This window comes from Pseudochaenichthys georgianus, chromosome 23 (genome assembly GCF_902827115.2).
Source record: "Pseudochaenichthys georgianus chromosome 23, fPseGeo1.2, whole genome shotgun sequence".
Classification (NCBI taxonomy): domain Eukaryota; kingdom Metazoa; phylum Chordata; class Actinopteri; order Perciformes; family Channichthyidae; genus Pseudochaenichthys; species Pseudochaenichthys georgianus.
Window position 1 is genome coordinate 182,978 of NC_047525.1, and position 14,523 is coordinate 197,500.

General features: G+C 44.6%; 2 protein-coding genes across 2 annotated transcripts in view; one reads left to right on the plus strand and one right to left on the minus strand.

Annotated features, from left to right (window-relative positions):
* The first annotated feature begins 1,158 nt into the window (after positions 1–1,158).
* Positions 1,159–4,478, plus strand: ndufa5 (NADH:ubiquinone oxidoreductase subunit A5). Its single transcript, XM_034075279.2, has 5 exons — positions 1,159–1,224; positions 3,066–3,110; positions 3,492–3,608; positions 3,918–3,983; positions 4,279–4,478. The coding sequence occupies exons 1-5, from the start codon at positions 1,204–1,206 to the stop codon at positions 4,378–4,380; spliced, it is 351 nt and encodes a 116-aa protein (XP_033931170.1). The 5' UTR covers positions 1,159–1,203; the 3' UTR covers positions 4,381–4,478.
* cog5 (component of oligomeric golgi complex 5) overlaps positions 4,469–14,523 on the minus strand; it is a 76,843-nt gene continuing 66,788 nt past the window's right edge. The window contains exons 16-22 of the mRNA XM_034075274.2: positions 10,704–10,766; positions 10,228–10,322; positions 7,353–7,590; positions 6,421–6,497; positions 5,546–5,672; positions 5,359–5,438; positions 4,469–4,913 (exon numbers count right to left, since the gene is read on the minus strand). Coding sequence (XP_033931165.1) covers positions 4,805–4,913; positions 5,359–5,438; positions 5,546–5,672; positions 6,421–6,497; positions 7,353–7,590; positions 10,228–10,322; positions 10,704–10,766 — 789 coding nt within the window. The 3' untranslated portion in view covers positions 4,469–4,804. The remainder of the gene's footprint in view (positions 4,914–5,358; positions 5,439–5,545; positions 5,673–6,420; positions 6,498–7,352; positions 7,591–10,227; positions 10,323–10,703; positions 10,767–14,523) is intronic.

The window sequence follows — 14,523 nt, forward strand, 5'->3', positions numbered from 1 at the left end:
TTAACTGCAGAGATTTGAGCACAGCTGTTGCTCTTTGAGTGGGAGTTTAAATAATGATGCTTTAGGCACCACAGCGCCCCATGTAGCGTCACGGTTTGCTTACACAGTCCATCGTTTTCTTTTACAATAATAATGTAAGTATGTATAATATATGTCTCATCACGGTCATTCCATGTCTTATTTTTGATTTTACAACAATGGATTTAATGTCACTCACTTCTCCAAGGAATAAGGAGTTCAACACGTTGCTTTCTCCGTACAAGTCAGCCTGGAAAACTGGATTATTACCATGAATAAAATGACTCGGTAATATCCTTAAGGATTTTCCAAGTGTGCCTAATATTATCAATTAACATTGTGTTATTATGAGACAAGCCAAAAAAGAATTATAATATTGGTCATTTTATTATTGAGTCTATTATTCACAACAATACAACAATATTTCTACTCTTTTCCATTTGAATGTCCAGTTAAACATTCCATCGAAATCTTCAACTACTGTTGTCATACAGTCAACCGGTCACTGTCCACATTAAACAGTGTCTCGGATAAGGCTATCACTTTGAAGTGCTTTAAGATATTCATCAGTCTTTGTAAAGTGTGTGTAACGACTACAGAATGGTTCTATGAATGACATGATGCTGACCGGCAGCAGGGGGCGCCACGCCCCGGCACTGTTCATTTTAAGACTTTTTTCAATTTCGTATTTTTCATTATTTAAAAATGATATCAAATACACAATAAAAAGGTACATAAACATCAATTCACAAAACTGAGGGCTTTTTGAACAGAAAGGAAAAGAAACCACAAGTGGTCATTCAGGAATTAAAGTACTTGTTTACTTTTGCATAATTTAATAAATCTTTTGTAATTGATTTAGTATTTAATTTAGAAAGACAATGACAACTGGGTACATTTGAAAAAGCAACATTTGTGAATAAGATATTTTTGGACAAAATCAATTGTTTCCACACGCTGTGCTGATGGTTAACATCATACTGTGCATACAAACAGGAAGTTGCCGTATTCTGTCATTTTAACAATATTTGTAGGCCTATACCCTTTTAATGATGCTGTGGCTAAACGTTGTGTTTGTATAGAATCATTTTTTTACAACACTAAGGGGCGTGCTTGGGTGTCTTAAAAGGCGCCATCGCTGACGTCATATTTACTAGCCGGAAGTAGTTGTGTCCGCTGAGGAAAATGGCTGGGCTGCTGAAAAAGGTAGGACGAGAGGTCATGTTTTGTTTAACGGCAAAAAGAATGCAGTTCAAACTGAGTTAATATTTGTTCTCACCATATTATTACAGTTTACGGTTTACTATCATCGGCCAATAGTGCAGTTTAAACAGGAGGTGGGATGCTAGCTGAGTTAGCATTGTGTTGGCAGTTAGCTGCCGGACAGGTTAATGACACATAAACACGGGTTTATATTATTCACAGGGGTTACTATTACACACAGGTTCAGAACGACCGGACAGAGACCCTGCCGGGGAGAGCCGGCGGTAACTACAGCATAGCTTAACCCTTAGATGCATAAGTGGGTCTTTTTTGACCCTGTGAGGTGGTTTTCTTAGAGTATCTTTGTAATTATATATTTTTTCATTTCATATTCCAGCTATTCCTCTAAAAACATGTTTTGGATATCATGCCATTACAATTTTAAGAAATTGTAGTTTTTGTATTTCCACCCCAAGCTTCCATAAGTGGGTCAAAAATGACCCGCATGCATTTTCTATGGTGTTTCGTTTTTCTTTTCAAAATGTAAAAACAATGTCAAATTATAAATAGTGAAAAATGAAATATAAAAAATAATTCTAGTGTGAACCAAAATATACAAGTGCTTTTTCTTAGCCAAAAATGGCATAAAAACACATTATTCTAATACGGGTCCTTTTTGACCCACTTATGGAAGAGTGTCGGGTCCAGTCACTCGTGCATCTTTAAGATAAGCATACAATTATTATAAATGGACTATCCATTTCAATGGTTTAAGTTGTAAAGGTGCATCATTAGTAGTAGCAACAGAATGAAATAAAGTTACATTGTAGTTTGTCAATATGATGAGGTCCTGCTGGTTCCTCACAGCATGTGAAACATGTCGATGCACTTAATGCTGGATTAGTCATAGCAGGAACTGCAGGTAGACCTCATATTATGAGATGATATAAGTATAATATGTTGTTGCTAGTAAGGCCTAGTACTATACATCTGTAAGGCCTAGTACTGTACATCTGTAAGGCCTAGTACTATACATCTGTAAGGCCTAGTACTGTACATCTGTAAGGCCTAGTACTATACATCTGTAAGGCCTAGTACTATACATCTGTAAGGCCTAGTACTATACATCTGTAAGGCCTGGTACTGCACATCTGTAAGGCCTAGTACTATACATCTGTAAGGCCTGGTACTATACATCTGTAAGGCCTGGTACTGCACATCTGTAAGGCCTGGTACTGCACATCTGTAAGGCCTGGTACTGCACATCTGTAAGGCCTGGTACTGCACATCTGTAAGGCCTGGTACTGCACATCTGTAAGGCCTGGTACTGCACATCTGTAAGGCCTGGTACTGCACATCTGTAAGGCCTAGTACTGCACATCTGTAAGGCCTAGTACTGCACATCTGTAAGGCCTGGTACTGCACATCTGTAAGGCCTGGTACTGCACATCTGTAAGGCCTGGTACTGCACATCTGTAAGGCCTGGTACTGCACATCTGTAAGGCCTGGTACTGCACATCTGTAAGGCCTGGTACTGCACATCTGTAAGGCCTGGTACTGCACATCTGTAAGGCCTGGTACTGCACATCTGAATGCAGCCAGTCATCAACTCTTTTCCCTTTTCATTTCACTTTGAAAACATTGTTCTGTTGAAACATTGATTAGTGAAATCACTATACTGCTGATATTCTGGTGAGTATTGTAAATGATATATCAGTGATTGATTCACAGCGTCTGTAGTTAAGCCGACTGAGTGTTAGGGCGCGAAAGACCATTTATAAAACAAAACAAAAAAGCATTATTCACATTAAAAAGATGTGCGCTGGTGTCCTCCTCTCTTCCAGACGACCGGCCTGGTGGGCCTGGCTGTGTCCCACAATCCTCATGAGGTGAGCCCCGTGTCCTCACGTCCATCTGTGATCACATGACGTCCTGCAGCCATCACTTTTAGTCCCTGTGCATGAGGGCGGCTCGATTCTGGCAAAAAGCATAATCTCCATTATTTGGGTCAATAACTGTAATTGCGATTATTAAATGTGATTATTCATTGACTTTGAAAACATCCATTTATTGGAGAAAAAAAATGTGAACAGTTTGTTTTTAACAGTTGATTACCCAGAACTTTAAGTATAACTCAACTGAAAACCGTTTTATTTCGATTACGTTGTTTTCGTAATCGTTGCAAGCCATAATTGTAATCGCGATTAAAATACGATTAATTGAGCAGCCCTACTGTGTACTACCTCCGCTGACCCCCTGCTCTGTCTCAGCGTCTGAGGAGTCTCTACTCCAAGATCCTGGCGTCCCTGCAGACCATGCCGCAGGACGCCGCCTACAGGAAGTACACCGAGCAGCTGGTGGGCGAGAGGTTCAACCACGTCCAATCAGTGAGTGAGGAGATCCTTTGGCTGCTGGTGCACATTTCTCAGTCGATATCGATGTTTAGAATATCATTTGTCCGGTTCCCAAAGTATTTTCTATGTTCGTATTATGAATTCTGTTTTGTGTCATGGAAACAAATCCTTGTTATGAAAAATATGAACAGAGCAGAGAGAAGATGCATTCTCCATCTATCATTTACTGAGAGCCAATGAGCATGCTGGTGTTATTTTCTTATTGGCAAAATGATTGTAGTGATTTTGAAATGTCTTTGAGGATTGGGTTGGAGTGTGCTTCATGACTGTGTCTGTCCTCAGGAGCCTGATGTGGAGAAGCTGGAGAATAAGATCAACTGTGGGCAGATCGAGGAGGTTATCTTCCAGGTAGGTCCCTGATAAGTGCCTTCACACATGATGCACTTGGTGCTGCAGCAGGGAGACACCACGAGGGACTTGGTCTGGCCCGATGCACCCCCCTGTTCTCTGGTCTCTGATCGCTTCATGGGATGAAACGTATTTCTGCTGCCGGGTGGTTCACAGTTGGATCCTACAGATGGCCTCTTGCCTGATAAGCTCAAACCTCCCAGAGTCTTTTCACCTCCCTTAGCAACGAATGGAATTTGTGTAAATGTATTTCCTGAAAGCGTTCTATCTGAAGCGCTGTGCGTCCTGTGTGCAGGCTGAGTGTGAGCTGTCTCTGGCCAGGAAGATGTCTGAGTGGAAACCCTGGGAGCCGCTGATAGAGGAACCCCCCACCAACCAGTGGAAGTGGCCTGTGTGAGCCCCTGTGTGTGCTGTCATACTGTGTGTGTGTGTGTGTGTGTGAGATCATCCCTGCTTCTAATGAAGTACTGTACAAATAAAAACCCTTCAAACATGTCCCCATTTATTCTCAAGTCATTCAAGAACAGCAACGACCTCTGACCACATGGCTCTGTGTACTAGAGACCACATGGCTCTGTGTACTAGAGACCACATGGCTCAGCTGGCCACACACAGATGTTACACTAAGTGTCATGGTAGGAGGTAAGACGTGGGTCACTCAGGGTGTCCCCTAAGTGTTGGGTTCAGGATGGAGTGCCCCGCCACGACAGTGATCATAGTCCAGTTAGAAAGATCCCTTTCAGCTGCTCCACTTCTCGAGAGCAAAGGAAGCACGAAACCCAACCCACACACGTGCTGCAGAGGGGGCTCAGGAGCAGCGACTAGACACTGCTGCCTCTCTGGAGCAGCTGGAGCATGATGGGGTAGATGGGAGCAAACTCCTTCCCCTGCCGGGCCCTCACCGCCTGCACGTAGGCCTCCAGCGCGCCCCTGCAGGAGAGCACAGTTACAGCTGGTGACGTTCACTTATCGAGTTGACCGTGAGTGAATATAAGATACCATTTCAAATGTCTGAAGCACGTAATGCACCAGATCTGAAGCGCTTCAACACAACATGCACCAGGTGGCTGTCTTTAATGTGAGTATGCAGAGGTGTATTGCATTACGTTTCATTTAGCAAAAGGACTCTGCAATGAGTCATCACTTGTTTAACGTTATGGTTATAGACAGGCCGTGTGATGTCGCCGCTCTGTCGCAGCACTTATCTCAGGAGAGTTATGCTATTATCAGATTCCACACAATGGTTTCTGACACAGTGTTGTTGCGTCAGTCCCAGTTTGCACTTGATCCTGCAACTTATTCAGATGATGGATGTTATATGATTGTTAAACCATGCAGCATGCTCACTTTAAAGGGTAAGAGAATGAGAACAGACCTGATGAGGGAGAGCCGGTCCCGCTCAGAGGGGTGATCGTCCAGCCACTGGGAATACCGCGCCACAGACCACTCGGCTCTCTGTGGGGGGGGGGGGGGGGGGACTTTAAGTATAGATGTACACCAAAAGCAGGAATAAGAGTTCTCACAAGTAAAACAAAAGTGTGTGTGTGTGTGTGTGTGTAGACCTGGTGTGGAGACTTGAGCTCGGGGGGGGCTCTGGTGAAGAAGAAGTGCAGCAGGGTGCTGCAGGGGAACAGCTCCCCCACAGCCAGGCTGCTGGAGATCAGCTCGCTGCTCTGGAACAGCAGCGGCCTGAAACACACATTCCCATATTTTTAGATTTGCCTATTGTTAAGTATACCAGTTTTTGTATAAAAAAATAAGCATACAGCATTTGATTGGTTTCCCTCCTTCCAAACAGCCCTATTTTATTCAGTTTCAGATTATTATACAAATCAACTCCAACGAGAGAGCAACCTGAGTAAGTCATTGCCTTTATCTTTATTGCTTCAATACTTCTGATACAATTCATTTGGTTATATTGAGCTGCAGCCACAGATCATTTTGAAACCCTTCCTCCATGCAGAGCAACGTGTTGCAGAGCCTCTCTTGAACATTACCAAATTCCTTCCACTAACATTTGTGACGGCCCCTCGGCCTGAGACCCAGGTCCCTGGTTAGCCACTCCCCCGGTTAGCCACTCCCCCAATCAGGAGAGACTGATGGCTCCTGATTTAGACTGACTGCTCAGCTACAAGTATGGGTGCCTGCGCAGTCAGTCTCTCTCTCCTCTGGGCTTGCTTTATACACTGGTGCATGTTCACACACCCACCCACTGCACACATGACTGATTAACTGACTTCATAATTAACTTAGTTTCTTTAAATAAATGCACTTTAATTGGATATGAATCACATGTGGTCTCCTTCCTTTGTGCGTCCTTGAGCCAGGGCGTGACACATTGTTGCCTTGCAACACAGTTGTAAAGGTGATGTTAGATATATCACTATATGCATATACACTCTCTACTGGACAGGAGCATAGAGAGAAGCACACCAACCTGAAGGAGCGCAGCATCCGGTACGGCTTCCCCAAGTCAGACACTCTCCTGCACAGAGGAGCCACCGCCAACTCCATCTGACACACACACACACACACACACACACACACACACACACACACACACACACACACACACACACACACACACACACACACACACACACACACACACACACACACACTGGACTGAGGCCACGTTGACGAAACGGGCTGTATATACAGTTCTCTCTCGTATGGACGGTTCGTCGACACGAGGCCGTAACGGAACCGTGGAAACTGAGCCCTCAAATGATAACGGCTCCCAGGGTGGGTAGATCTGCGGACGAAACGCTCTGGGGGCCCTAACGGCTCCGCGTGTTAATGTCCTATACGACCATTTCCTGATAACGATGAAGCCATAGCCCCGCCTCTCCCCACCTCTGCTGCTCACCCCCGCGTCATTGCTGATGTGTTTCGCCAACAACAACAACAATAATGGCGGATCACAGTATTGCTTTCGTGCTCCAGACGCTACTGACCATGATACAGATGTTAGTGCAGAATCTACAGCTCCTCGACCACAGCCATCAGCAACAAGTGGACATGGAGAACTACATGAACTACATGTTGCTAAGTCCACCGCGGAGAATAAACAGAAGGCAACCAGGCAACCATGCTCGGGGGTCTTCTTTGCTGCTTTCGGTGTATTTTGTGGCGGAAATACAGCGCCACTAACAGGCCCGGCATATGTACTACAGCGCCTCCAGCGGGTCGAGCGGTCTCATGTGGACGGACCCTATGGGACGGACACATTTCTTGATCCGATTCCGCGTGGATGGAATACTTTTTTTATATCGACTAAGGTTCGTTTTCATCTCCGTGTAAACGTGGCCTGACAGCCTGCTGAAGGACCAGGGGAGGACCCTTAGAAAGCAGGAAGAGGTCCCTCACCTGAGCGCAGTCAGCAGCCAGCCTCATCTTGCCCCCCTCCCCCAGGGGCCGCAGCAGGCTGCTGTGGCGGATGAACAGCTCGATGGCCCTCTGAGCGATGGACTCGGTGCTCTCGTAGATGAAATCCACACACTGGAAGTGTCTGAAGTAGTCGGCCATGACTCTGGAAATGAAGCCCTGCAGCTCTTTCATGTAGAGGGAGCACGGGACATCGGGCTTATCAGGGTTGCTCAGAGGCCTGCAACACACACATTTAAACACAGTTATGTCTCCAGAGAGAACAGAACAAGGACACACACATTAGAGGTGCCACACGTACACTCACAAGATCATGGACCAGTGACATAGGTCTTCACAGGGATATAAGTTTGATTAGTAAGCCCTCTAACAACCATCCTTTAAAGAGTCCTCTCCTGCTGATGTTCAGGTGTATATCAGTATGTAGTGTCTCTACTTTAAAGAGTCCTCTCTTGCTGATGTTCAGGTGTATATCAGTGTGTAGTGTCTCTCCTTTAAAGAGTCCTCTCCTGCTGATGTCCAGGTGTATATCAGTGTGTAGTGTCTCTCCTTTAAAGAGTCCTCTCCTGCTGATGTCCAGGTGTATATCAGTGTGTAGTGTCTCTACTTTAAAGAGTCCTCTCCTGCTGATGTTCAGGTGTATATCAGTATGTAGTGTCTCTACTTTAAAGAGTCCTCTCCTGCTGATGTTCAGGTGTATATCAGTATGTAGTGTCTCTACTTTAAAGAGTCCTCTCCTGCTGATGTTCAGGTGTATATCAGTATGTAGTGTCTCTACTTTAAAGAGTCCTCTCCTGCTGATGTTCAGGTGTATATCAGTATGTAGTGTCTCTACTTTAAAGAGTCCTCTCCTGCTGATGTTCAGGTGTATATCGGTATGTAGTGTCTCTACTTTAAAGAGTCCTCTCCTGCTGATGTTCAGGTGTATATCGGTATGTAGTGTCTCTACTTTAAAGAGTCCTCTCCTGCTGATGTTCAGGTGTATATCAGTATGTAGTGTCTCTACTTTAAAGAGTCCTCTCCTGCTGATGTTCAGGTGTATATCAGTATGTAGTGTCTCTACTTTAAAGAGTCCTCTCCTGCTGATGTTCAGGTGTATATCAGTATGTAGTGTCTCTACTTTAAAGAGTCCTCTCCTGCTGATGTTCAGGTGTATATCAGTATGTAGTGTCTCTACTTTAAAGAGTCCTCTCCTGCTGATGTTCAGGTGTATATCAGTATGTAGTGTCTCTACTTTAAAGAGTCCTCTCCTGCTGATGTTCAGGTGTATATCAGTATGTAGTGTCTCTACTTTAAAGAGTCCTCTCCTGCTGATGTTCAGGTGTATATCAGTATGTAGTGTCTCTACTTTAAAGAGTCCTCTCCTGCTGATGTTCAGGTGTATATCAGTATGTAGTGTCTCTACTTTAAAGAGTCCTCTCCTGCTGATGTTCAGGTGTATATCGGTATGTAGTGTCTCTACTTTAAAGAGTCCTCTCCTGCTGATGTTCAGGTGTATATCGGTATGTAGTGTCTCTACTTTAAAGAGTCCTCTCCTGCTGATGTTCAGGTGTATATCAGTATGTAGTGTCTCTACTTTAAAGAGTCCTCTCCTGCTGATGTTCAGGTGTATATCGGTATGTAGTGTCTCTACTTTAAAGAGTCCTCTCCTGCTGATGTTCAGGTGTATATCAGTATGTAGTGTCTCTACTTTAAAGAGTCCTCTCCTGCTGATGTTCAGGTGTATATCAGTATGTAGTGTCTCTACTTTAAAGAGTCCTCTCCTGCTGATGTTCGGGTGTATATCAGTATGTAGTGTCTCTACTTTAAAGAGTCCTCTCCTGCTGATGTTCGGGTGTATATCAGTATGTAGTGTCTCTACTTTAAAGAGTCCTCTCCTGCTGATGTTCAGGTGTATATCAGTATGTAGTGTCTCTACTTTAAAGAGTCCTCTCCTGCTGATGTTCAGGTGTATATCAGTATGTAGTGTCTCTACTTTAAAGAGTCCTCTCCTGCTGATGTTCAGGTGTATATCAGTATGTAGTGTCTCTACTTTAAAGAGTCCTCTCCTGCTGATGTTCAGGTGTATATCAGTATGTAGTGTCTCTACTTTAAAGAGTCCTCTCCTGCTGATGTTCAGGTGTATATCAGTATGTAGTGTCTCTACTTTAAAGAGTCCTCTCCTGCTGATGTTCAGGTGTATATCAGTATGTAGTGTCTCTACTTTAAAGAGTCCTCTCCTGCTGATGTTCAGGTGTATATCAGTATGTAGTGTCTCTACTTTAAAGAGTCCTCTCCTGCTGATGTTCAGGTGTATATCAGTATGTACTGTCTCTACTTTAAAGAGTCCTCTCCTGCTGATGTTCAGGTGTATATCAGTATGTAGTGTCTCTACTTTAAAGAGTCCTCTCCTGCTGATGTTCAGGTGTATATCAGTATGTAGTGTCTCTACTTTAAAGAGTCCTCTCCTGCTGATGTTCAGGTGTATATCAGTATGTAGTGTCTCTACTTTAAAGAGTCCTCTCCTGCTGATGTTCAGGTGTATATCAGTATGTAGTGTCTCTACTGTGACACGTCTCCATGCTTTAAGGTTCAAAAAGCTCTTTATTTTTCTCGTGCTGCTGCACCTCTTTTCACCCTCTGTCTGAAACCAGAGCCCAGTCTGCTCTGATTGGTTAGCTGGCCGGTTCTGTTGTGATTGGTCAACAGCTTAGAGATGTCCCGCCCCTTAGCCTATCACGTACAAAGTGTTGGAGCGCTAGCCAATAGGAGCGCAAGTGTTCCATGATGTCACGTTGTTACTGAAGTAAACAAAGGAGTCCAGTGGAGCAGAGATCTGCTCTGTGGCGTTTCTTCAGGGTCCTGCAGAGGTACTCACCCTGAGAAGTCTTCTTGGTGCAGCGTGATGATGATGGCCTCGATGGAGTCGCTCACTGACTGCAGCAGAGGCTGCACTGCACTGCTCATCAGGACCTGACACAGAGCAGACCCTCAGCCTCTCATGTACAGTGGCAAAGCAAACCTGTAGCCTGAGACCAGCTGCTGCAGAACAGCCTGTGTGCTGGCTTCATGCAGTGCACACTTATTCTAAATCAACACACATGTTCACAAAAGCACCAAGGCCATGTATTATGCAGGTTGTAGTTTCTAACCCACCGTTATGACAAAAGGATGTGAGCTGCAGTCTTTTTAGAAATGGACACAAAGACATGAATATTGTCTCCAGAAGGCTGTGGCTGCGTTACTGCAGAGGCGTTCGTGATTCAACTCAACTGCAGACGAGCACATGAATCAGTTACTGAACTAAAAATGAAACGTAAAAATGAATAAAGAAAGAAGCGGTTTCAGTGATACCTCCAAACAAGAAGAGAGGGCCTCTGCAGCGGGGGGGGCACACACACCCGGTCCTGATACAATCTGCAAACACACAATACAAATAAAGCACAACTAAATGATTAACCTCTTTTGTAAAGTAACGTCTACAATATAATTGAAAGGTGACCCACAAAAAAACATTTAACATTTCCAGAGCTTTTAGATTTAGAATGTCCATCATAGGCGGACTGTTCCACAAAGTGCTTGTGCTGGCATGTTGAGGCTGGAGCTCCACTGTCTGCTGGATATCCTTCTCAAGCACCACAGACCACTATCCTTCCTGCAGCACTTACATCCTGACCCGCAACACTAGAGGGGCCGGGCCGAGGCCTGCTGCTTTGATCTACAGGTCCCCCGATGTACGTCGCTCGAGTACCTCTTTAGTTTAAAACAACTTGTCATACATTCAAATTGCAATATCTTTCAGCAGCAACCTGGTGAAACAATTTCAACTGTTGGCGACATTGATAGAGATGTGCAGTTGCCAAAAGTTCCTGTCAGTGCTATAGCCACATGTAAGGAAGAGATTCCACCAATACTTAACTGGATAGCATGTCTGCATGTAGGGGAGGAAACTTATACAAAATGTACACCACCCCAAATTGATCATGTTGTTGATAGTGCTATAGATGCGCTGCGAATAAAATGAGACTATGTTGCTCCTTTGAAAAAGAAGAAAATAAAACAACATACATTAGCTCCATGGCATAATGCCGAAACCCGCAGAATAAAGCAAAAGTCGAGACAACTTGAAAGGATAGGGCGTTCCACTAAACTTGAAGAATCTCGTTTAATTTGGCATATTACTCTCAATGAATATAAGAAAGCACTGCGTAAAGCGAGAGCAGCCTACTACTCTTCATTAATAGATGAGAATAAGAATAATGCAAGATTTCTTTTCAGCACTGTAGCCAGGCTGACAGAGAGCCACAGCTCCATTGAGCCTTCTGTTCCCTTAGCACTCAGTAGCAATGATTTTATGTGCTTTTTTAACCATAACAGGGCTCAGTGCTCGGACCTACTGTTCACATTATATATGCTTCCGTTAGGCAATATTATAAGGAATCATTCTGTAAACTTTCATTGTTATGCGGATGATACTCAACTATATTTATAAATCAAGCCTGATGAAATTAATCATCTAAATAAAATTCAAGACTGCCTTAAGGACTTAAAAACGTGGATGACCTTAAACTTTTTGATGTTAAACACGACCAAAACTGAAGTTATTGTACTTGGCCCGAAGAATCTACGAAACAAATTATCTAAAGATATACTAACTATGGATGGCATTAATTTGGCCTCCAGTGAGACTGTAAGGAATCTTGGTGTTATATTTGATCAGGATTTATCCTTTAACGCCCACATAAAATCAATTTCAAGGACCGCCTACTTCCATCTACGTAACATTGCAAAAATCAGGCATATCTTGCCTCAAAACGATGCAGAGAAACTAGTCCATGCATTTGTTACTTCTAGGCTGGATTATTGTAACTCTTTATTATCAGGGAGTACCAAGAAGTCAGTCAAGTGGCTTCAGCTGATTCAAAATGCTGCGGCTCGTGTACTAACCAGAGTTAGGAAAAGGGACCACATTACTCCTGTTCTGGCTGCCTTACACTGGCTCCCTATAGAACACAGGATAGAATTTAAAATTCTTCTTCTCGCCTACAAAGCCCTTAATGGGCAGGCGCCATCTTACCTTAAAGAACTCATTATACCCTGCTGGCCTACTAGGGCATTGCGCTCCAAGAATGCAGGGTTGTTGGTTGTTCCTAGAGTCTCTAAAAGTACAATGGGAGCCAGAGCCTTTTCTCATCAAGCTCCACATTTGTGGAATCAGCTTCCAGTTTGTGTTCGGGCGGCAGACACCCTATCCGTTTCTAAGAGTACGCTTAAGACCTTCCTTTTTGATAAAGCTTATAGTTAGGGCTGATTAGATTCAGCCCCTAGTTTTGCTGATATCGGCTTAGTTTGTCGGGGGACATCTTCCTTCTTCCTTCTCTCTGTCTGTACCCGTGTCCTCTCATGGGGACATCTTCCTTCTTCCTTCTCTCTGTCTCTACCCGTGTACACTCATGTTCCCATTAACCCAGCTTCCCCAAATGTCTTTCTTTTTGGTGTCTATATACGCCGGGACCCGGAGTCATGGATGATCCTGCGGTCCTGCCTGACTCTCATCACACTGCTTCCCTGATGGCTCCCACAGGATTGTTGACATCCTCGTGGATTCATCTTCCTATTATACACACATGCATTTCCAAACATCTGGACTACCTATGTTGCAAATGTATTATCTTTTCAATTTACACACGGCATCTATTGCACGTCTGTCCGTCCTGGGAGAGGGATCCTCCTCTGCTGCTCTCCCTGAGGTTTCTCCATGTTCCCTTAAACTGGGGGTTTTCTCCGGAAGTGTTTCCTTGTACGATGTGAGGGTCTAAGGACAGAGGGTCTGAGGACAGAGGGTCTGAGGACAGAGGGTCTGAGGACAGAGGGTCTGAGGACAGAGGGTCTAAGGACAGAGGGTCTGAGGACAGAGGGTCTAAGGACAGAGGGTCTGAGGACAGAGGGTCTGAGGACAGAGGGTCTGAGGACAGAGGGTCTAAGGACAGAGGGTCTGAGGACAGAGGGTCTGAGGACAGAGGGTCTAAGGACAGAGGGTCTAAGGACAGAGGGTCTGAGGACAGAGGGTCTAAGGACAGAGGGTCTGAGGACAGAGGGTCTAAGGACAGAGGGTCTAAGGGCAGAGGGTCTAAGGACAGAGGGTCTAAGGACAGAGGGTCTAAGGACAGAGGGTCTGAGGACAGAGGGTCTAAGGACAGAGGGTCTGAGGACAGAGGGTCTGAGGACAGAGGGTGTCGTATTGTCATACTGATATTCTGTACACACTGTGAAGACCACTGAGACAAATGTAACATTTGTGATATTGGGCTATATAAATAAACATTGATTGATGATTGATTGATTGATTGATTGATTGATTGATTGATTGATTGATTGATGATTGATTGATTGATTGATTGAGTTGTGTGTCTTCTTTGTAATTCTACACGTTGTTGTATATGTTAAGAGCACAGAAGAGGTTACGTGAGGAAAGGAGCGGGCACACTGGAGCATCGTCTGCTGACTCCAAAAGGCTTCTGATGACCGTGAGAACCCGCAGAGGACGGCCGCTCCAATAGGAGATATGCTGCTCGCACACAAAGCGTGCTCACGCTGTTTGAGGAGCTTCAGAAGAACAGAAGGAACCAAGGAGGCGCTTTCTGGAGTCAGTGAGAGGGGTGCAGCTATTCAACAGAGAAAGGTGTGGTTCATGCTCAATAGTACACACATGTCCTGCAATATATGTATCCTCCTAAATCCTCAATACATTTGTTCTATCTTCCGCACAGTAACCTTTGAAAGGCTGGAGGATAAACACTTAATGCTGGAGTGATGTGTTCGCAGTAACCCGGCGGGCTGATCCCACCCCCTGCTCCTCTGTGATCCCCCTGTCCTTCGCCCCACGTCGGGTATCTGAGTGTCTGTGGTCATACAACATGTCTTTAGGTATGAAACCAGTCACATGCAGTCAGAGCGCAGGGTGTGCTGTCGTGTGTGGCAACAATGTGCCAGCTAGGATCCAGGTCAGCTGACACACTTCTACGTAAAAGGGAACTACATTTTCGTAATGACTCAATAGCTTAATAACCCAGCAAGAACTCTGGTCCTTAATGACCCGACCTGGCCATTTGTGATTCAGACAATCCACCACGTGTTGGGGGGTTGGATACTTTGCTCGCCCGTATATTGTTGA

Excerpts from the sequence above, each read along its gene's own strand:
- ndufa5 (XM_034075279.2), top strand. The coding sequence starts at position 1,204 with ATGGCTGGGCTGCTGAAAAAG. Across the intron at positions 1,225-3,065 it reads TGGCTGGGCTGCTGAAAAAG|ACGACCGGCCTGGTGGGCCT; the intron begins GTAGGACGAGAG and ends CCTCTCTTCCAG. Across the intron at positions 3,111-3,491 it reads TGTCCCACAATCCTCATGAG|CGTCTGAGGAGTCTCTACTC; the intron begins GTGAGCCCCGTG and ends GCTCTGTCTCAG.